This window comes from Corythoichthys intestinalis, chromosome 13 (genome assembly GCF_030265065.1).
Source record: "Corythoichthys intestinalis isolate RoL2023-P3 chromosome 13, ASM3026506v1, whole genome shotgun sequence".
Lineage (NCBI taxonomy): Eukaryota > Metazoa > Chordata > Actinopteri > Syngnathiformes > Syngnathidae > Corythoichthys > Corythoichthys intestinalis.
The window spans coordinates 8,845,015-8,867,632 of record NC_080407.1 but is presented as its reverse complement, the minus strand read 5'-3'; the positions used below and the strand labels follow the sequence as shown (position 1 = coordinate 8,867,632).

Here is a 22,618-nt window from a genome sequence, read left to right as displayed (position 1 = left end):
TTTCTGTTGTTTAATAATTAAAAATTAACAAGGGGAACTTAAAAACGAAATATTACGATTTTCTTATTTCCTGGTCAAATGAAGAAGTAAACAGAAAAAAAACAGCAATAGAAGAACTGTTGGAGATTACAGTACAGTGTGAGATCTCGGCTATGGTTCGTTTTTGTTGTGTCCTTGGCTACACAAACGACAACCGCAAAAAGAAACTCACCCCCCCCCCCCCCAAATCCTCCAACTGGAAGCAATCGCAGGCGTGGGAAATCTCCTTCAGTCGTCAGTCTGCTTGGATAGCCACCGTTCGACGGCAAGAAGATTAAACCGTTTGCTGACGGCATTTTAATAACGGTAAACACTGCATTAAACAGATTGAAATTGGGTGTATTGTAGGATGAATCAAATCAAAAATGTGCCGAAAGGTCATCGGGTGAGCAGAGTAAGTACAACCGAAAAGTACATTTAAAATAAATAAATAAAAATGATGCTAACTCATTAAAATAGGCTCTTAAATCCACGTGAAATTGGGAAAACTACGCCATCTTTCTGCTGATGTATTGTTTACCATCAGTAGCAAAGGATTGTGGGAAGGTACCCCGCAGTTTTGCTGGTTTGGGATTCAATGGTAACATCTCAAAGCAATGTTTTTGTAATGTTAATTAAAGTTTAACTTGGTTATTTCTGAAGTGTCCCTGAACAATTTCACCGTATTTTGGAAAGGCAATAAAGGCTTGCTAAGATTGCACTTTCAAAAGCGCAATCAATTTGAATACAAAATAAAATTCCTGAGTGTTTCTTCAAACTATGCAGGATTCCACATTCATTTAGAAATAAATAATTTAAAAAAATACCTGAGCTTAGCCTCAAACAAAAAAGTAAATGAGGATCTAAGTACAACAAAAGAACAATTGGCTAACTTGCACAGCAAAAGTTAAATGCTGTAATACGAAAATGTTTTTTTTTTACAATGCTCTTAACAAATCATTCAGACATATAGTCCCACAAAAACGGCTAAATAGACCTATAAACTAAATAACGACTGCATTAAAAAAAAAAAAAAAACTTACCTTATGTTGGTCTTAACAGGAAGCAGCTAGATTCACCCATATTCACTGCTGCCACTAGAAGGCAATGTATCCACCCAAATCAAAAAAACTACAGTGCGGAGAACAAGTATGTGATACACTGCCAATGTATCACATACTTGTTCTCCCCACTGTAAATGCAAACGTTCAAAACAAACCATTACAACACCACCCTAACTAAACGGATACTTGAAGCATCAAAATTGGATTCAAAGTGATTCTACATTTTACAGAACTTCTAATGAGTGAAAATAATCTTTATTGTGTCTTACCAGAACATGCTGCTTGCCCACTTCAAGACGCGTTGATTTGACCCCCCCCCCATCTTTCTTTTTTTGCTGCAAATACACAGGTAGGTTTCAGGGGTAAAAAATCTACTCTAAATATATTTACTGTTCACATTTCCAAATGAAATTCACACAGATTGAAGCTTTATTCCGGATTGAACAAGCGCCTCACCATGTCGAAGACGCAACGTACTGCTTACGTTGCGGCCTTCAAGCTGCAGGCGATCGACCTTGCGATCGTAAAGGGCAATCGCTCGGCGGCGCACGAGCTAGGCGTTAACGAGTCCATGATACGACGATGGAGGAAGCAGCACGAAGCGCTTTCTTGCTGTAAGAAGACGACAAAGGCCTTCAAATAACTATTTAGTCAACCAGGAATTGTGCAAGTTCTCCCACTTGAAGATATTAGAGAGGCCTGTCATTGTCAAAATGGGTAAACCTCAATCATGAGAGACATAATGTGGAAAAAAAAAACAGAAAATCACATTGTTTGATTTTTAAAGAATTTCTTTGCAGATCATGGTGGAAAATAAGTATTTGGTCAATACCAAAAGTTCATCTCATACTTTGTTGGCAATATTGGAGGCCAAACGTTTTCTGTAACTCTTCACAAGCTTTTCACACACTGTTGCTGGTATTTTGGCCCATTCCTCCATGCAGATCTCGTCTAGAGCAGTGATGTTTTGGGGCTGTCGTTGGGCAACACGGACTTTCAGTTTTAACTCCCTCCACAGAGTTTCTACGGGGTTGAGATCTGGAGACTGGCTCGGCCACTCCAGGACCTTGAGATGCTTCTTACAAAGCCACTCCTTTGTTGCCCTGGCTGTGTGTTTGGGATCATTGCCATGCTGGAAGACTCAGCAACGTCTCATCTTCAATGCGCTTGCTGACGGAAGGAGATTTTGACTCAAAATTTTGCGATACATGGCCCCATTCATTCTTTCCTTTAGACAGATCAGTCGTCCTTGTCCCTTGGCAGAAAAACAGCCCCAAAGCATGGTATTTCCACCCCCATGCTTCACAGTGGGTATGGTGTTCTTCGGATGCAATTCAGTGTTCACACCCTACACTGGCTCCCTGTTCACCTCCGTATTGAATTCAAAATCCTCCATCACACCCATCACTGTCTACACGGTGTAGCCCCCACCTACCTCACCAAACTCCTCACACCAAATACTTCAGCCAGAACCCTGTCAGGCCAACTGCACCGTCTACCCCCGCCCAGGACTCGGCTCAAGACTATGGGCGACAGGGCTTTTGCAGCTGCTGCTCTACGTCTATGGAACGCCCTCCCAGACCACCTCAGAGCCCCGCAGACAGTGGATGCCTTTAAAAAAGGACTAAAAACCTACCTTTTAAAAAAGCTTACCCTGGCTAATTTTATCAATGTTTGTCTATTTTTGCTTTTACTCTTCTATTCTTAGTCTTTTTATTTTTTTTTACATAACATGTAAATAAAATAAAATGTAATGTGCACTTTGAGATTTGTTTTTCAAATGTAAAGTGCGTGATAAATAAAATGTATTATTATTATTATTGTAGTATTCTTTCTCCTCCAAACACGAGAACCTGTGTTTTTACCAAAAAGTTCTATTTTGGTTGTTACTGTTGTCTCCGCTCTCTGTAGGTCATTCACTAGGTCCTCCCGTGTGGTTCTGGGATTTTTGCTCACCGTTCTTGTTATCATTTTGACGCCACGGGGTGAGATCTTGCATGGAGCCCCACATCGAGGGAGATAATCAGTGGTCTTGTAGGTCTTCCATTTTCTAATAATAGCTCCCACAGTTGATTTCTTTACACCAAGCGTTTTACCTATTGCAGATTCAGTCTTCCCAGCCTGGTGCAAGTCTACAACTTTGTCTCTGGTGTCCTTCGACAGCTCTTTGGTCTTGGCCATAGTGGAGTTTGGAGTGTGCCTGACTGAAGTTGTGGACAGGTGTCTTTTATACCGATAATGAGTTAAAACAGGTGCCATTAATACAGGTGGAGCCTCGTTAGACCTCGTTAGAAGAAGTTAGACCTCTTTGACAGCCAGAAATCTTGCTTGTTTGTAGGTGACCAAATACTTATTTTCCACTCTAATTTGAAAATAAATTCTTTAAAAAATCATCGTGATTTTCTGTTTTTTTTTTCCACATTCTGTCTTTCATGGGTGAGCTTTACCCATGTTTACAATTACAGGCCTCTCTAATCTTTTCAAGTAGGAGAACTTGCACAATTGGTGGTTGACTAAATACTTATTTGCCCCACAGTATATAATGTTGCAGTCGCTCAAAGAGTTTGTAGTGATGTTGTTCCTTTCATTCAATCGCAGTGAAACCGGCGCACGAAATGGAAAATGACCCGAACGAACGCGCCAACGACCCACGTTCGTCAAAAGTATGGAAATCTCGGGTCGAGCACGTTCTAAAGGAGCGAGAGTCGACCGCAGAAGAGCCGATGCTCTGCGAGTTTACGGAGAATGTCAAAAAGAATCAAATTGTCAAATTAGAACTACAAGCACCGGAGAACACGGAATGCAGTGGCGATAGCTCTGGATTTGGAACTAAGGAAATTAAGCAAGAAGAGGAATCAGTTGAAGTGGACACTTTGACAGAATGCAGCTTTTGTATCCAGAGGGCGGCGGAAGTCAGCCACCTAGTGGAAGAGAACTTGCGGCTCAGGCGAGAGCTGGACGCGTTCAAGATGCTCGATGGCTTCTTCCAAAACAATGACGGCAAAGTAAAATATTACACGGGGATGCCAAACTTGGCTTCTTTCATGACCTTCTTCTGTTTTCTATTGCCGTCAAAGGCAGACAAAGAGTAAAATAATCACATAAACAGAAATTAAGGTAACTAAAATATACAGACATAACTAACTACTATATGCAACTACTGGATTCATTCAGCACTTTGTTTCTTTGCGAGTTTCCAGTTTCTTAAGACGATCATCTTCAGGCTTCGAATCACTGATAGCTGAGGTAGCTGATAATCAGCTTTGGTATCTTGAGTTGGACTACAACTTTAAGGGCTCTGGTTCCCAGTTGTCGCCGCACTGCTAATCTGCTGAGCTGTTGGAGATTCAAAGGGTTGGCTGCCAAAAAGAAGAGGGAAAAACCATTACTATGATTCTGGTGCACCATCTTCTGGCAACTTTATACCACTACAGTGTTTTCTTATAACTCTGCAAGCGACACCTTCGTAGGACCGCAGGCAGGCGGCAACTGGAGAGACCGGTGTGGCAAAATCGATGGGTTTCTTGTCGTGTTTATCCCGGGCATAAATGTTGGCGCCGAATTCCATGAGGGCCTCGATCATCTCCACTTGCGCACCTTTTGCAGCCAGATGGAGCGGGGTGCGGTGCAACCGGACGGCATTCACGTTGGCGCCTGAAAGAAACGGTCAGTGATAAATAGTATTCAAATAAAATGTGTCATTCTTAAAAAGACAATATTTGTAAAATAAGGTTTAAAAATTATATTAAAAAAAAAAAAAATCCCACTTAACCCTCGAATGATTCAACAAACCACATTTTTGCATTCATCTTAAAAGAATTAAGCACAATAGCTAGCTATACATGGAAAACAACTCACCCGCATTGAGCAGCTCTTTCACACAGTTTGTGTGTTGATCATTACAGGCTACATGCAGCGGGGTCCCGCAGTAAAGGTCGTACGCCTCCAGTGAAGCACCCTTAGCAATCAGGAGCTTTACGCATTCCGAGTTGCCTGCAAAGAGAGTTTCAAGGCCGTTTCAAACTAGCGGGAGCCAAGTGTAAAGGGTTCAGCGGCAACCCATTCATCGTGTATGTGGGAGCAGACTTCTCAGCAAAAGTGAGCGGTGGATGGCTGTCTTTGGCAAAACGGCAAGTTTTAAATGAATTTGCGCCTTTTCTCTAAGCAAGGCGACTCACTCACGAGTAAATCCTGAAAACACAGACAAGGCTGAAAAAGCTGTTTCTGCTCTTGCACTCCTCTTTAAAAGAAGCTGCTGTATTTTAAGCCATAACAACTGTTGTGTTTGATAGAACAATATGCCTATATGCTGCCATAGCAGATTCATGGCGAATTAAGCCCCCAAACTTTAATTTGTCCCTTTTACCCTGTAAATCTATGGAGGTAGATTTGTGTCTTTATTATTCAATCCAAAAAAAAGTTGCTTCGATCAAATAAAAAGTTGCTTCAACCAAAATATATATTTTCAATCGAAGAAAACGTCACTTCAATCAAATAAAATGTGTTTGAATGCAAAAATAAATTTGAAACTCAAAAAAATATATTTGAAAACTATTTTTCTTATCTCATACGCATTTTATATTCGTTAATTTTGATTTTATACTTGCAAGCCACTTTTGAGATTTTAACTTATCATGCACTGCAAAGGGAAATGCTCCAAGTCATAGTCCAATATTCATTTATATGCAATATTCTATGTGCAATACATACTCACCTGCAATATTCAAAGGCTTAACTGTCAAACTGCTGCTACTTCACTTTGATTATTTGCACTGCCTGAATATAGGGCTATCTCATACGCATTTTATATTTGTTTTAGATTTTATACTTGCAAGTCACTTTTGAGATTTTAACTTATCATGCACTGCAAAGGGTAATGCTCCATATTATTTCATTGTACAACTGTATAATGAAAATAAAGGGCTATTCTATTATTTAAAAAGTTGTGATTGTATATAGAATTGATTAGTAATCCATTTATATATTATAATTGATTGTGCATGCTTTCCTCAAGTATTAAGTTTCTGATGAGAAAATTGATTTATTAGCTGTTGAAAACATGCAGTATAAAAGAAAAATAAGTTGGTATTTTGGGCAAAAACTTAAAGGTTATGACGTCTATGGTAAAAGTTACTGTCAATTGCTAATTGTGTTATTTTATTTGTTTGCATCATGAAGGTTGGAAATAAAAGTTGTAAACCATCAGTTTGAGAGACCATCTTTTTAACCGGAATGCTACAGTCAGTTTGAGGTCTAAAGTAGTACATTTGCAAGGAAAGCACTTACCGCTCATACAGGCCCCGTGAAGCGGTGAGGCAGTACGGGAGGTCAGAGAAGGGTTGACCTTGGCACCTCGTTCCAGCAAGAGCTTCACACAAGCCAAACTGCCCACAGCACAGGCTTCACAAAGTGGAGTGTTGCCGTCCACATTTCTCGCATCCACCTTAAATGCATCAAAGGACATTAGAACAGACACCGTTATCATTAGTGATGTAACGAGGAGCGCCAAGCTTTCGAAGCGTGTGTCAAGAAATGAAGGGACGTTTCCTCGAAGCGCATACAGAGACTCGCTTCATTTAGGAGAGGTTCAGAAAACGATGACGTCGAAGTCTCGCTGCCCAGCTGTACCACGTAATTGCTTCAGGGAGTGCAGTAGATTTTGCCGCACAGTTTGACCACTCGCTACGTTATACAGTATAAACACTTCTGGCTACATTCAAAATGTGTGTTTGAAGGAGAGTTTCAATCAGGACAGAGTTTGGATAGTTTGGAGAGTAAAAGGTTTAGGAGTGAGGACTGTGGTCTGATGAGCCCAGATTTGCTGTCCTGTTGCAGAGTGATGGGTGCATCAGGGTAAGAAGTGAGTCAGATGAAGTGATGCGCCCATCTATAAAGTATTATACAAGCCTGTGGGGGCAGTGCTATGATCTGGGGGGTTTTCTCACCTGTGCTCCAGCGTCCAGCAGCAACTCTGCACACTGGACCTGCCCATGGATGCAGGCCTCGTGCAGGGGTGTCATCGAGTCCACAGCCACAATGTTGACAGACACACCACATGCAATGAGGTGCTGCAGAAGTGAAGCCCGACCCATCGACGCTGCCATGTGGACCTCGGTTCTCTCGGACCAGCAGCCTGCCAAGTTAAAATACGAATAGATCACAAATATACTATTTATTTCTTCTAAAAAAATATGACTTGGTTCTCAACTTCTTGCAGATAATGGACAATTCGCGGCCAGGCAGCCAGTCCAAGTCAAAATGGACTGGACGTCTATTACAGTCAATGGCAGCTTATGACTTAATTGTACTAATGATGATGACAGTTGTTTTCAGTATTCCATAGGTTTTTTACAGTGTATTTGCTGCTTAATTCCTACAAATTAAGGAATAAAACTAAGCTAAAATGAAATCCAAGCAACATCTGTGCTGCCTTAACCTTAAAAGCTAAGCACCTTAGCCCCTCGTTGACACATACAATGTCGCTCAACCACGCAAAAATTATTTTCATACGCACCGATATCTCCGAAATAATATGGTTTTGTGTTTTCAAACTCCATTCTGTGACTCAGCTGCGAAACACTCCAAAAACAGACCTACGTTGTTTGTAAACGAGACACGCGCAATGTTTACATGTGCGGGATTTTTCCTCGTTGCTTTTCACAGCTGGCAGTATGTATGCATGAGCGCCCCTTACAGGTTGGGGTAAACAGTGCATGTACAAGCTATGGTAAATTTATGTATGAAAACCACTAGTTTCTGGTGTTTAATAATTAAAAATTAACAAGGGGAAACTTAAAAAAACCAAATATTACTTTTTTTTTTAATATAAATGATTTGAAAAATAAATAAATAAATAAATAAAACAGCAAAGAAAATACGCAAGTATATGTTAAGAGCAATATCATATAGTGACGATAGATGACGAGAGTGAGCAAAAATAAAGAATGTCTTATTTCCTGGTCAAAAGAAGAAGTAAACAGGAAAAAAAAAAAACAGCAATAGAAGAACTGTCGGAGATCACAGTACAGTGTGAGATCGCGGCTATGGTTCGTTTTTGTTGTGTCCTTGGCTACAGAAACGACAACCGCAAAAAGAAACTCATTTTTTTCCTTCCAAATTCTCGACCTGGAAGCAATCGCAGGCGTGGGAAATCTACAGTCGTCAGTCTGCTTGGATAGCCACCGTTCGACGGCAAGAAGATTAAACCGTTTGCTGTCGGCATTTTAATAACGGTAAGCACTGCATTAAACAGATTGAAATTGGGTGTACTGTAGGATGAATCAAATAAAAAATGTGCAGAAGGGTCATCGGGCGAGCAGAGTAAGTACAACCGAAAAGTACATTTAAAATAAATAAATAAAAATGATGCTAACTCATTAAAATAGGCTCTTAAATCCACGTGAAATTGGGAAAACTACGCCATCTTTCTGCTGATGTATTGTTTACCATCAGTAGCAAAGGATTGTGGGAAGGTGCCCCTCAGTTTTGCTGGTTTGGGATTCAATGGTAACATCTCAAAGCAATGTTTTTGTAATGTTAATTAAAGTTTAACTTGGTTATTTCTGAAGTGTCCCTGAACAATTTCACTGTATTTTGGAAAGGCAACAAAAGCATTCAATTTGAATACAAAATACAATTCCCGAGTGTTTCGTCAAACTATGCAGAATTCCACTTTCATTTAAAAATAAATTTTAAAAAAATACCTGAGCTTAGCCTCAAACAAAAAAGTAAATGAGGATCTAAGTACAACAAAAGAACAATTGGCTAACTTGCACAGCAAAAGTTAAATGCTGTAATACGAAAATGTTTTTTTTTTACAATGCTCTTAACAAATCATTCAGACATATAGTCCCACAAAAACGGCTAAATAGACCTATAAACTAAATAACAACTGCATAAAAAAAAAAAAAAAAAAACTTACCTTATGTTGGTCTTAACAGGAAGCAGCTAGATTCACCCATATTCACTGCTGCCACTAGAAGGCAATGTATCCACCCAAATCAAAAATACTACAGTGCGGAGAACAAGTATGTGATACACTGCCAATGTATCACATACTTGTTCTCCCCACTGTAAATGCAAACGTTCAAAACAAAACATTACAACACCACCCTAACTAAACGGATACTTGAAGCATCAAAATTGGATTCAAAGTGATTCTACATTTTACAGAACTTCTAATGAGTGAAAATAATCTTTATTGTGTCTTACCAGAACATGCTGCTTGCCCACTTCAAGACGCGTTGATTTGACCCCCCCTCATCTTTCTTTTTTTGCTGCAAATACACAGGTAGGTTTCAGGGGTAAAAAATCTACTCTAAATATATTTACTGTTCACATTTCCAAATGAAATTCACACAGATTGAAGCTTTATTCCAAATTGAACAAGCGCCTCACCATGTCGAAGACGCAACGTACTGCTTACGTTGCGGCCTTCAAGCTGCAGGCGATCGACCTTGCGATCGTAAAGGGCAATCGCTCGGCGGCGCACGAGCTAGGCGTTAACGAGTCCATGATACGACGATGGAGGAAGCAGCACGAAGCGCTTTCTTGCTGTAAGAAGACGACAAAGGCCTTCAGAGGCAAAAAGCGCAGAGGTATGTTTAACTAACTAGTACAGTGGGGTAAATAACTATTTAGTCAACCAGTAATTGTGCAAGTTCTCCCACTTGACGATATTAGATAGGCCTGTAATTATCAAAATGGGTAAACCTCAACCATGAGAGACATAATGTGGAAAAAAAACAGAAAATCACATTGTTTGATTTTTGTAGAATTTATTTGCAAATCATGGTAGAAAATAAGTATTTGGTCAATACCAAAAGTTCATCTCATACTTTGTTGGCAATATTGGAGGCCAAACGTTTTCTGTAACTCTTCACAAGCTTTTCACACACTGTTGCTGGTATTTTGGCCCATTCCTCCATGCAGATCTCGTCCAGAGCTGTGATGTTTTGGGGCGTTCGTTGGGCAACACGTACTTTCAACTCCCTTCACAGATTTTCTATGGGGTTGAGATCTGGAGACTGGCTAGGCCACTCCAGGACCTTGAAATGCTTCTTACAAAGCCACTCCTTTGTTGCCCTGGCTGTGTATTTGGGATCATTGTCATGCTGGAAGACCCAGCTATGTCTCATTTTCAATGCCCTTGCTGACGGAAGGATATTTTCACTCAAAATCTCTCGAGACATGGCCCCGTTCATTCTTTCCTTTACACAGATCAGTCGTCCTGGTCCCTTTGCAGAAAAACAGCCCCAAAGCATGATATTTCCACCCCCATGCTTCACAGTGGGTATGGTGTTCTTCGGATGCAATTCAGTAGTCACACCCTGTTCACATCCGTATTGAATTCAAAATCCTCCTTCACACCCATCACTGTCTACACAGTGTAGCCCCCACCTACCTCACCGAACTCCTCACACCAAATACTTCAGCCAGAACCCTGTCAGGCCAACTGCACCGTCTACCCCTGGCCAGGACTCGGCTCAAGACTATGGGCGACAGGGCCTTTTGGAACGCCCTCCCAGACCACCTCAGAGCCCCGCAGAAAGTGGATGCCTTTAAAAAAGGACTAAAAACCTACCTTTTTAAAAAAGCTTACCCTGGCTAATTTCATCCATCTTATTTTATCTGATTTCCATCCGATTTTATCAATGTTTCGGTCTATTTTTGCTTTTACTCTTCTATTCTTAGTCTTTTTATTTTTTTACATGGTAATGTGCACTTTGAGATTTGTTTTTCAAATGTAAAGTGCGTGATAAATAAAATGTATTATTATTATTATTATTATTATAGTATTCTTTCCCCTCCAAACACGAGAACCTGTGTTTCTACCAAAAAGTTGTATTTTGGTTTCATCTGACCATAACACATTCTCCCAGTCCTCTTCTGGATCATCCAAATGCTCTCTAGCCAACCGCAGATGGGCCTGGACGTGTACTGGCTTCAGCAGGGGGACTCATCTGGCAGTGCAGGATTTGAGTCCCTGGCGGCTCATTGTGTTACTGATAGTAGCCTTTGTTACTGTGGTCCCAGCTCTCTGTAGGTCATTTACTAGGTCCCCCCGTGTGGTTCTGGGATTTTTGCTCACCGTTCTTGTTATCATTTTGACGCCACGGGGTGAGATCTTGCATGGAGCCCAGAACGAGGGAGATTATCAGTGGTCTTGTATGTCTTCCATTTTCTAATAATTGCTCCCACAGATGATTTCTTTACACCAAGCCTTTTACCTATTGCAGATTCAGTCTTCCCAGCCTGGTGCAGGTCTACAATTTTGTCTCTGGAGTCCTTCGACAGCTCTTTGGTCTTGGCCGTAGTGGAGTTTGGAGTGTGCCTGACTGAGTTTGTGGACAGGTGTCTTTTATACCGATAATGAGTTAAAACAGGTGCCATTAATACTGGTAACGAGTGGAGCCTCGTTAGAAGAAGTTAGACCTCTTTGACAGCCAGAAATCTTGCTTGTTCGTAGGTGACCAAATACTCATTTTCCACTCTAATTTGAAAATAAATTCTTTAAAAATCAAACAATGTGATTTTCTGTTTTTTTTTTCCACATTCGGTCTTTCATGGTTGAGGTTTACCCATGTTGACAATTACAGGCCTCTTTAATCTTTTTAAGTAAGAGAACTTGCACAATAGGTGGTTGACTAAAAACGTATTTTCCCCACCGTATATAATGTTGCAGTCGCTCAAAGAGTTTGTAGTGATGTTGTTCCTTTCATTCAATCGCAGTGAAACCGGCGCACGAAATGGAAAATGACCCGAACGAACGCGCCAACGACCCACGTTCGTCAAAAGTATGGAAATCTCGGGTCGAGCACGTTCTAAAGGAGCGAGAGTCGACCGCAGAAGAGCCGATGCTCTGCGAGTTTACGGAGAATGTCAAAAAGAATCAAATTGTCAAATTAGAACTACAAGCACCGGAGAACACGGAATGCAGTGGGGATAGCTCTGGATTTGGAACTAAGGAAATTAAGCAAGAAGAGGAATCAGTTGAAGTGGACACTTTGACAGAATGCAGCTTTTGTATCCAGAGGGCGGCGGAAGTCAGCCACCTAGTGGAAGAGAACTTGCGGCTCAGGCGAGAGCTGGACGCGTTCAAGATGCCCGATGGCTTCTTCCAAAACAATGACGGCAAAGTACAATATTACACGGGGATGCCAAACTTGGCTTCTTTCATGACCTTCTTCTGTTTTTTATTACCTCTCATGCCAGCCCAGGAGAGCAGACTCAGTCCTTTCCAAGTTCTCCTGCTGACCTTCATGCGCCTCCGGCTAGATTTGCCCATCCAACACCTCGCCCACATTTTTAGCATCTCTACCAGCACAGCGAACGCAACGTTTCGGGAAACAGTTTCATTTCTGTACACAAACCTGAGACCATCCATCACGTGGCCGAACCAAAACACATTGCAAAAAACAACCCCGGTCCAGTTTGTCGAGGCTTTCGGTGGCAAAGCTGTCGCGATCATCGACTGCTTAAGAGTGTCGATTCAAAAACCCTCAACTTGCAACGGAAGGCAAAAGGTATCCGGCGGTCATGTCACGTATTTAATTGCCCTATCGCTCGGCGGATTTGTCGGTTTCGTATCGCATGCGTGCAATGGATTCATAACCACCAAAAACATGTTGGAGAAAAGCGGCTTTCTTTGTAAATTGTCGCCAGGCGACGTCGTCTTGGCGAGAGGTTTGGAAGGTGACAAAAGCGCCGGCTTGTTTTACGCTGAGGTCGACGAGTCGACCTTTGTCAAGAAGAACTTTGGAGACACGACGCACCTGAGCGCTCACGTTGAAACAATGCTGGGAAATATGCACCGCAAGTATCAACTCTTAAAAACCTACGTGTCTCCGGACTTGACGCAAAGGTGTGACGGTGAAGCTGTCACAATGTTAGATAAGATTGTCACTGTCTGTTATGCCCTGGAAAATCATTGTGTAACTGTAGTTTGACATTGTTTATACATTTTGGCCTAAATAAAATGTGGAATCAAATATGGTTAATTCTGTATAAGTTTTAATGAAACTGCAGATAGCTTTTAATAATATGGGATATGTCCAGCAAACCTATGACCGTCGAGGCTGTGGTACCGAGTGCTCTCCTCACAGCGATTCTGCAAAGCTGCTGAAGGCTCAGCGGGTTGCCTGGAGCAAAACACCAAGATGTCACTTTCACGAACAAGCAGGCAGACTTCTACACTGCTGACGCACTTTCATAAAACTTAAGACAGAGGCAGGAAGGTGACGCGGGTTTTGAGTAGTCACTGGGTTTGAGACCCGAGTTGTCAAGCTGGCGCGTATTGGCTCCAAACTCCACCAGCAGTTCGATCACGTCCGGCGTGTCCAGTCTTGCCGCGTGGTGCAATGCCGTCTCGTGAAATTTGCTCGAATTCACATCGGCACCTGTGAAATGTTTGAATAGGGTTGTGTGGACTTTCTGGGCGTTCCTCTGTCCATTCAGTGGGACAAATAAGTATTTAGTCAACCACCATTTGTGCAAGTTCTCCTACTTGAAAAGATTAGAGAGGCCTGTAATTGTCAACATGGGTAAACCTCAACTATGAGAGACAGAATGTGAAAAAAAAACAGAATATTACATTGTTTGATTTTTTAAAGAATTTATTTCCAAATTAGAGTGGAAAGTAAGTATTTGGTCACCTACAAACAAGCAAGATTTCTGGCTGTCAAAGAGGTCTAACTTCTTCTAACGAGGCTCCACTCGTCACCTGTATTAATAGCACCTGTTTTAACTCATTATCGGTATAAAAGACCACAAACTCAGTCAGTCAACCTCCAAAATCCACTATGGCCAAGACCTGCACGAGGCTGGGAATACTGAATCTGCAATAGGTAAAACGCTTGGTGTAAAGAAATCAACTGTGGGAGCAATTGTGAGAAAATGGAAGACATACAAGACCACTGATAATCTCCCTCCATCTGGGGCTCCATGAAAGATCTCACCCCGTGGCGTCAAAATGATAACAAGGACGGTGAGCAAAAATCCCAGAACCACACGGCGGGACCTAGTGAATGACCTACAGAGAACTGGGACCACAGTAACAAAGGCTACTATCAAGTAACACAATGCGCCGCCAGGGACTCAAATCCTGCACTGCCAGACATGTCCCCCTGCTGATGTCCAGGCCTGTCTGCGGTTCGCTAGAGAGCATTTGGATGATCCAGAAGAGGACTGGGAGAATGTGTCTGATGAAACCAAAATAGAACTTTTTGGTAGAAACACAGGTTCTCGTGTTTGGAGGAGAAAGAATACTGAATTGCATCTGAAGAACACCATACCCACTGTGAAGCATGGGGGTGGTAACATCATGCTTTGGGGCTGTTTTTCTGCAAAGGGACCAGGACGACTGATCTGAGTAAAGGAAAGAATGAATGGGACCATGTATCGAGAGATTTTGAGTGATTTTGAGTGAAAATCTCCTTCCTTCAGCAAGGGCATTGAAGATGAGACATAGCTGGGTCTTTCAGCATGACAATGATCCCAAACACACAGCCAGGGCAACAAAGGAGTGGCTTCGTAAGAAGCATTTCAAGGTCCTGGAGTGGCCTAGACAGTCTCCAGATCTCAACCCGATAGAAAATCTGTGGAGGGAGTTGAAAGTCCGTGTTGCCCAACGACAGCCCCAAAACATCACTGCTCTAGAGGAGAACTGCATGGAGAAATGGGCCAAAATACCAGCAACAGTGTGTGAAAAGCTTGTGAAGAGTTACAGAAAACGTTTGGCCTCTGTTATTGCCAACAAAGGATACATAACAAAGTACTGAGATGAACTTTTGGTATTGACCAAATACTTTTTTTCCACCATGATTTGCAAATGAATTCTTTAAAAATCAAACAATGTGATTGTTTTTTTTTTCCACATTCTGTCTCTCATGGTTGAAGTTTACCCATGTTGACAATTACAGGCCTCTCTAATATTTTCAAGTGGGAGACCTTGCACAATTAGTGATTGACTAAATACTTATTTGCCCCACTGTATTATACGGCCTGACCTGCAAGCAGAAGCTCCTTGACACATTCTACCTGCGCTTTTGCACAAGCGATGTGCAGGGGCGGGCCGAAGTGGACGTCGTACGCCTCCAGATTGGCACCGTTGGCTATCAGCAGCCTCACTATCTCAGGACTCCCTGTAGAGGTTAAGCAGCGTTACAATACATCTTCTAGACCATGTAGACTTAGCATGTTTTACCATAGGCGGAGTTTGACTTTTCGGGCGGGTGGGGGCAAAACATGTTGATGACCCCAAAACGCAGTGTCAGCAAAAAGATTAACAAGAATATTTACAATAATAAGTTGACAATGAGCGTTTTTTGTTTCCCATCGTTCTTGAGGGGAATCCTAAATCAGGCTTCTTAGGCAATACTTTTCGCCAATATCGTCATCCATTGAATTTGTTACGCCCGCCGGTGTCATGCCAATGTAGTTACCCCAGTCAAAAATTGTATCCCCTGGGCGGAGCCATATGGAGGTAGATTTGTGTCTTTATTAATCAATCAAAAAAAGTTGCTTCAATCAAAATATATATTTTCAACCAAAAAAAGTCGCTTCAATAAAAAAAAATGCGTTTGAATGCAAAAATCAATTTGAAATCAACAAAAAAACTAAAAAAAAAAAAGCACGTGAAAGCTTTTTTTTTTTTTTTTTGATTGAAGTAATGTTGATTTGTGTTTGGGCCACATTTTGGCTAGGACAATTTTCTCTATTACTCAATCAAAAAATAAGTTGCTTAAAAAATATATAGATTTTCAAAAAGAAATCACTTCAATCAGAAAAAGAAAAATTTCAATCATAGAAAAAAGTCTTTGAATGCGAAAAAATATTTGAGATTGAAAAATTTGCATTTGAACACTTAATTTTTCATTGAAAAAGTTTTCTTTGATTGAAGCAATCCTTTTTGTGTTTGGGCCATATTATGATTAGGACATTTGTGTCTAAATCATTCAATCCCCCAAAAAGTTGCTTCAATTAAAAAATATTTTCAATCAAACAAAAAAATCATTTAAAAAAAAAAAAAGTTTTTTCTCTTTTATATATAAATTTTAATTATATGCAAAGCAAATGACTGTGTAAGGTGCTCGAAAAATAATTTTGACCCATTATAAAAATGTTTTTTGTTCATTTCATTCATTTTTGTTGCAGTTTTATTGCTTTACAACTTTTATATATACCGTAATTTTCGGACTATAAGCCGCTACTGATACCTGTGGCTTATAGTCCAGTGCGGCTTATATGTTGATTTATTTGAGTTAATAGGTAACACTTTATGTGACAGCGGCGTCATAAGACTGTCATAAGACTGTCATAATTATGACACGATACTATCACGAACATTACTGAATGCTTATGTCATTAAGTGTCATCCGGGAAATGATGTCACTAGCTTCATTTATTTCCAGCTTGAATTTTTACATCCATTCAAAAGTGAAATCTTTTGCTGGATAACACTAAATGACATCTGTTATAAAGCATTTATTAATGCTCAGGACAGTGTCATGTCAATAATTATGATTGTCTAATGACAGTCTTATGTCGCCACTATCAAATAAAGTGTTAGCAAATACCATAACTAACAATTGATGAAACAACTGGAACAGTAACTGAAGAAATAATTAGCACAGAACATGAATTTTGATTAAAATATATATCTGTACAATGCAATGCATGCTAGGAGGCATGTTGGATGACAACAGGGTTTACAGCAGGTGGCAGCAGAGGTTGCCTGTCTCCACCAAGGGAGCAGTGATGGCCAAATGAAGCTTCTTGAAGGAATACAACTTTGCAGCCAATTGGTTCAAAGATTCATGGTGGTTCATTTGGTCTTATGACAGTCGTATGATGCCGCTGTCAAATAAAGTGTGACCGGTTACTATCTTTTGGTGTAAATATCCCATAAAACAGTGAGGACAGCTGCGGCTTATAGTCCAGTGCGGCTTATCTATGAACAAGTGCTGTTTTCGGGCCAAATTTGGTGGGCTGCAGCTTATAGTCTGGTGCGTCTTATAGTGCGAAAATTAGGGTATATAGACCCTACCCACCGACGTCACAAAATCACGTGCTCGCTGTATGGTTCCGCCCCCTTGTCCGTCATTTTGTGTCTGTATTATCAATGGTCTCAATTGATCGAGCAATTTATAATGCATTTCATGGAAGACCCAGTGCTTTCGGATGCCGTAAACTCACTTGATGCGTTGCATAAAAGGCGTTATGTGGAAAAGCTTCAGTTTATCCATTCGCCAGATCCATATTTGATGCCTAAATCGATGTTTTTCGACCCGCTGTCTCCGCCGTATTTGCCTGACATCTGCTAGCTACCCTGATATGTACAACTATCTTGTCCACACAAAATCAGCCTATTCTCACGAAAGTTTGAAAAACTTTAAGAGCTTGGAGGCTTATAAATACTTCGTTGCTGGTTGGGTGAAACAGGTCCTCGTCCACGAAAATTCGGCAGGAATCTATCTTGTGCTTGGAAAGGTGAGTTACGAAATTTTCAATTCAAAATCTTTTGTTATTGCTAACATCCACTGTCAAGTCTAATGTATTTCATGTCGTTTGTCAATGGAGTTAGGGCTTTTAATGTCTATATGGTTTAGCGATAGCACTCTCACTACATACATACGTGTATGTTGTCGGCGATTAGCCTAGCAATGATCTTAATTGTGGTTGTCAGCCCAAAACCCTCTAAATATATATTAAATGCATCTTACCAGATATAAAATGACTACTACATAATCTGTGGTAATCGTTTGGAGCCCAGTTTTCTCGTCGAATTGCAGCAGCCCATCTCGCTCTCTTCTCTCCGGGTCTCTCGGAATCCGGTAGAACTTCAAGTCTCTCCGTTTTCTCCGTCTATCTTCTCTGTTATTGCAACCGACCGCCACACACGCCTTCACCATTTTGATTATTAATGTTAACGAGCAGAAAAACACGTCGTAAATAGGAGGAATGTACGTAGCCGTAACAGGTAAACATGATGTGTTGACGGACAATTGGGCGGCACCAGTCAGGAGGAAGGAGTTGTGACGTCACGTGGGTAGGGTCTATAGGAAAGTCAATTACATGCAATGACACTTTTCGGCCACCGGGGGGGGGGGGGGGGGGGGATTGGCCCCCCTTTAAAATCTGCTTATGTGTTTTACCTTGGATGCAGGCCTCATGCAGGGGCGACGCGGTCAAAGCGGTGAGCGACGGGTTGATTTTGGCGCCATATTTCAACAGCAGCTTGACACACTCCAAGCTCCCGGAAGAGCAGGCGTTACAGAGGGGAGTGCTGCCGTGGATGGTCCGAACGTCCACCTGAAAGAAAAACAATTGTCATCCCTTTGCAACAGGAGCTTTCATCTTTCAAAATGTACATTTCAGCTGAAAAAAATATCAGTGTATGAATGTAATACTAGCTCTAATGGTTGAGTCACAGCCACAATAACCTAATACAGTGGTACCTTCACTTACGAAATTAATTGGTTCTGGAAGTAGATTCTTAACTTGAAAATTCTGTAAGTAGAGACGCGTTTTCCATGTAAAATGCCCTAATCCGTTCCAAGCAAGGGCGTAGGTTTGCATAGGGACGCTAGGGACAGAACACGACCCAACTTTTCAGGATAATCAAATTGTCCCCACCAACTTTTAAGCAACCTTATTTGTGTTATATAATGACTTCAGTTATATGTCATTTAGATTGTCATCCCATATGTTTTAATTGTTGTAATTGACCCCACCATTATTAAGTGAATTATTTTCATTATGTTCAGACTTACATGTAACCTACCTCTTTTTACTTGCCGAATGTGCCGGTCCATTTTTTCCCTCCGAAACACTTATTTGATTGGCTGATGACTTGACCCCCCAACAAACACACACACACACACATTAGATATCTGGGATATTAGAAGTGTTGTTGTTTTTTTCAGCCAGTAGCAGCCACTGTAAGAAATGTAAAAAGACATCAATGTTGTGGAAGTGGGGAACACAACACTTATTTTGCTACTGAAAGTCTGACCTGCATCAGAGTTAGCATAACATTAAACTGTTTGAACTTGCTAACATGCAAAACTCGAGAAGGAAGCTGCTTAGAGAGAAGGGGCATCCTGTATGTTTTTTCTACTGTTAACGTTAAATTAACTGTGAGAAATGTAGTGAACCGAGATCCATCCCCTTCTCCCCAATTTTGCTTTTTATGTTATTTATGTGGTCTTAAAGCAGCCCACAGGAGCTTTCATTTTTTTTTGTTGAGTGTGGCTGTGCTTGTGGACAAAAGCAGTAGTGTTTTACCTGAAGGACTGCTCCATTTTTATTGTTTTGTTATTCCCTGACAAAAGTTTTTTCAGTTATATTTAATGTCTTTATTCAGACAATGTTGAGTGGTCTTAACACCTATGTTTATTTTTTTGTTAATTCCTGGATTGTTAAGAGATGATTAACAAGCTTGTATTTATTTTGTATGTTAATATAATTTAAGTTATTTTCAAATAATGCAATTTAAATTTGCTCTTAAAATCCGGACATTTTTTCTGGAGGTTTTCAAAATGTTTCTTAAGTAGTTTGCCAACTCTCTTTGATTGCCGTTGCCAGATCATCCTTGCAGGTCGGAGCCTTGCTGTGGACCATTTTTTTCAATTTCCACCACAGGTTTTTTAATAAGGTTGAGATCTGGGCATTGACTGGATGAGTCTTTCTCCAAGGAATGCTTTAACAGTTTTAGCTCTGTGGCATGATGCATTGTCATCTTGGAAAATGACATATTTTCAACTGAAGGGATAAGAAAGCTGTCTAAAATTTCAATGTAAACTTGTGCATTTATTGAAGATTTAACCACAGCCATCTTCCCAGCGCCTTTGCCTGACATGCAGCCCCATATCATCAAGGACTGAGGGAATTTTGATGTCTTCTTCAGGCAGTCATCTTTGTAAATCTCACTGGAACAGCACCAAACAAAAGTTCCAGCATCATCAACTTGTCCAATGCAGATTCTTGACACCTCGTCCAATGCAGATTCTAGACTCTTGACAGGGTGATGATGCTGGAATTTTTGTTTGGTGCTGTTCCAGTGAGATTTGCAAAGATGACTGCCTGAAGAAGATATCAAAATTCCCTCAGTCCTTGATGACATGGGGCTGCATGTCAGGCAAAGGTCCTAGGGAGAAGGCTGTGGTTAAATCTTCAATAAATGCACAAGTATACATTGAAATTTTAGACAGATTTATCCCTTCAATTGAAAATACTTTTGTCATTTTCCAAGGTGACAATACATCATGCCACAGAGCTAAAACTGTGAAAGCATTCCTTGGAGAAAGACTCATCCAGTCAATGTCATGGCCTGCAAACAGCCCAGATCTCACAACTATTGATAACCTGAGGTGGCAATTGAAAAAAAAAAATGGTCCACAGCAAGGCTTTGACCTGCAAGGATGATCTGGCAACAGCAATCAAAGAGAGTTGGCACCAAATTGATGAAGAACACTCATCAAATCCATGCCTCAGAGACTGCAAGCGGTCATAAAAGCCAGAGGTGGTGCTGCCAGAGATGTGTGTTTTGATTGTTATTTCTTTGTTTGTTTCTAATGATTCCATATATTTTCCTCAGAATGGAGTGATTCTATATTTATTACCCTGCACTTGCGCTATAAAAGTAACATCTACTGACCACCACAATGTTTTTCATTCATTTCTTTTAGTGTTTCTGAGTGCTAAAGAGTTGCACTTTTTAACTAATTCATTATTTTTTTCAAGCTTTTTATCAGAGTTCGTTCCACATGGTAAAATGTCTGACTGAGACTGGTGATTCCATACTTTTTGCTAGGAGTTATATGTTACGTTCAATAATTTCTTGGAGCTGCGAATACCAGCCATAATGTATTTTTGCTTTTTGTATCCTGAAATTTGTTTCTTAACAAGTGGCTTTATTTTCCCGTCGAGGCGTGTCTAAACTTGAAAATTATGTATGTTGAGACGTTCTTAAATAAAGGTACCACTGTAGAAGTACAAAATATGATAGTTGTATGTGCTTTAAGGGGCCAACCTGGGCCCCGGCTTCCAGCAGAAGCCGGGCACAGTGCGGGTGAGCTTGAAGGCAGGCCTCGTGCAGTGGCGTGACGTTGTCCACCGTCACGATGTTGACTGACGCGTCACTTTCTATAAGCCGTATCAGCTGTAAAGCCCTGCCTTGAAATGCGGCTTCGTGGAGGGCAGTCCGGTCGGCCCACAAACCTGATTTATTTCACAAAATGGAAACACGTGAGGCCAGTGGAGTACCACGAGCCAATGCTTTAAAATAGCTCCTTGAAATGTACACGAAACTAGCTTGACATGCACGTGAAGTTCGTGAACTCAATCTTTATTATGTTACAAGCAGCATTATTGGACAATTTAAGACAAGGGATAAAATGTTACAACTGCAAACGTTACCATGTAAAGTATAAAGTTTAAATAAATGAACCTAAATCGTGGAGAGATGACCGTCGGGCTGGTGTTACCGCCATGTTGTTTACCAAGCTTTGTCACGCCGAGGCGCGCGGGGCTTTGCATCATGGGAGTTGTAGTCTAATGTCACATGAAACGTTGTAATACTCTTGCTAATTTACCCGTCAGTGTTATTTGTCCATACTCTGGCTTTTTTTTCTTCTTCTGTGTTTCCTAAAAGAGAACGCATTGGAAAAATTACACTAGGGAGCTAATATTTCCCCAGGATACTAAAAACATTTAAAGATCAAAATGGCACCATGCTGCAATTTCTCACTTATTGCAAACAGGTTGGGGAGATTCACGCTGAATTTTTGTAATAATGCCATGTTCTGGCTCATTGACTCCCATTATAAATTATAATTTTTGATATGCTGTAAACCTGATGTGTTATAATGCATTTGCCGTGATTATTGATGTAATCGCTTCTTTGGCGAGTCAAAAACATGGAAATAGAGGAATTTGTGTGTTGAAAGTCTTAACACCCAAAACTCGCTAGGGGGCGCCATAGGCCAATATATGAATTTGCTTGCGAAGAAATTCTGTTGTTATGACTTATGGACTTATTTGGGCCTCTATGTCATATGAAATATTCAAATGACTTTATATATATATATATGTGTGTGTGTATATATATATGTGTGTGTGTGTGTATGTATATATATAGATATTATGGCTGTCAAAATTATCACGTTAACGGGCGGTAATTAATTTTTTTAATCACGTCAAAATATTTGACGCAATTAACGCACATGCCCCGCTCAGACAGATTTAAATGACAGTACAGTGAAATGCCCACATGTTGTGTTTTATGGAGTTTTGCCGCCTTCTGCTGGCGCTTGGGTGCGACTGATTTTATAGGCTTCAGCACCCATGAGCATTGTGCAAGTAATTATTGACATCAACAATGGCGGGCTACTAGTTTATTTTTTGATTGAAATTTTTACAAATTTTATTAAAATGAAAACATTAAGAGGGGTTTTAATATAAAATTTCTATAACTTGTACTAACAACTATCTTTTAAGAACTACAAGTCTTTCTATCCATGGATGGCTTTAACAGA

General features: G+C 40.7%; 3 protein-coding genes across 6 annotated transcripts; 1 reads left to right on the top strand and 2 right to left on the bottom strand.

The window, feature by feature from the left end:
• Positions 1-57: 57 nt before the first annotated feature.
• On the bottom strand, positions 58-8,921 carry LOC130928821 (ankyrin repeat and SOCS box protein 13-like). Its single transcript, XM_057855585.1, has 6 exons — positions 7,597-8,921; positions 7,028-7,215; positions 6,369-6,525; positions 4,941-5,075; positions 4,545-4,736; positions 58-4,441 (listed from the first exon to the last, which is right to left on the bottom strand). The coding sequence occupies exons 1-6, from the start codon at positions 7,637-7,639 to the stop codon at positions 4,314-4,316; spliced, it is 843 nt and encodes a 280-aa protein (XP_057711568.1). The 5' UTR covers positions 7,640-8,921; the 3' UTR covers positions 58-4,313.
• Positions 7,170-21,645, bottom strand: asb13a.1 (ankyrin repeat and SOCS box containing 13a, tandem duplicate 1). 2 transcript variants are annotated; one of them, XM_057855584.1, is made up of 8 exons: positions 21,532-21,645; positions 21,115-21,302; positions 18,236-18,392; positions 15,089-15,223; positions 13,289-13,480; positions 13,145-13,222; positions 9,294-9,358; positions 7,170-7,215 (listed from the first exon to the last, which is right to left on the bottom strand). In XM_057855584.1, exons 1-7 carry the CDS (start codon positions 21,572-21,574, stop codon positions 9,342-9,344), a joined length of 810 nt encoding a protein of 269 aa, XP_057711567.1. In that variant the 5' UTR covers positions 21,575-21,645; the 3' UTR covers positions 7,170-7,215; positions 9,294-9,341. The 2 variants fall into 2 exon arrangements, with proteins under 2 accessions (XP_057711567.1, XP_057711566.1); XM_057855583.1 differs by lacking the exons at positions 7,170-7,215; positions 9,294-9,358 and having other exon boundaries at positions 11,763-13,222.
• LOC130928817 (uncharacterized) lies at positions 8,037-13,578 on the top strand. 3 transcript variants are annotated; one of them, XM_057855581.1, is made up of 5 exons: positions 8,051-8,128; positions 8,215-8,314; positions 9,297-9,372; positions 9,444-9,679; positions 11,814-13,577. In XM_057855581.1, the coding sequence occupies exons 4-5, from the start codon at positions 9,481-9,483 to the stop codon at positions 13,028-13,030; spliced, it is 1,416 nt and encodes a 471-aa protein (XP_057711564.1). In that variant the 5' UTR covers positions 8,051-8,128; positions 8,215-8,314; positions 9,297-9,372; positions 9,444-9,480; the 3' UTR covers positions 13,031-13,577. The 3 variants fall into 3 exon arrangements, with proteins under 3 accessions (XP_057711562.1, XP_057711563.1, XP_057711564.1); XM_057855579.1 differs by having other exon boundaries at positions 8,037-8,314; XM_057855580.1 differs by having other exon boundaries at positions 8,037-8,314; positions 9,297-9,679; positions 11,814-13,578.
• Positions 21,646-22,618: the final 973 nt, after the last annotated feature.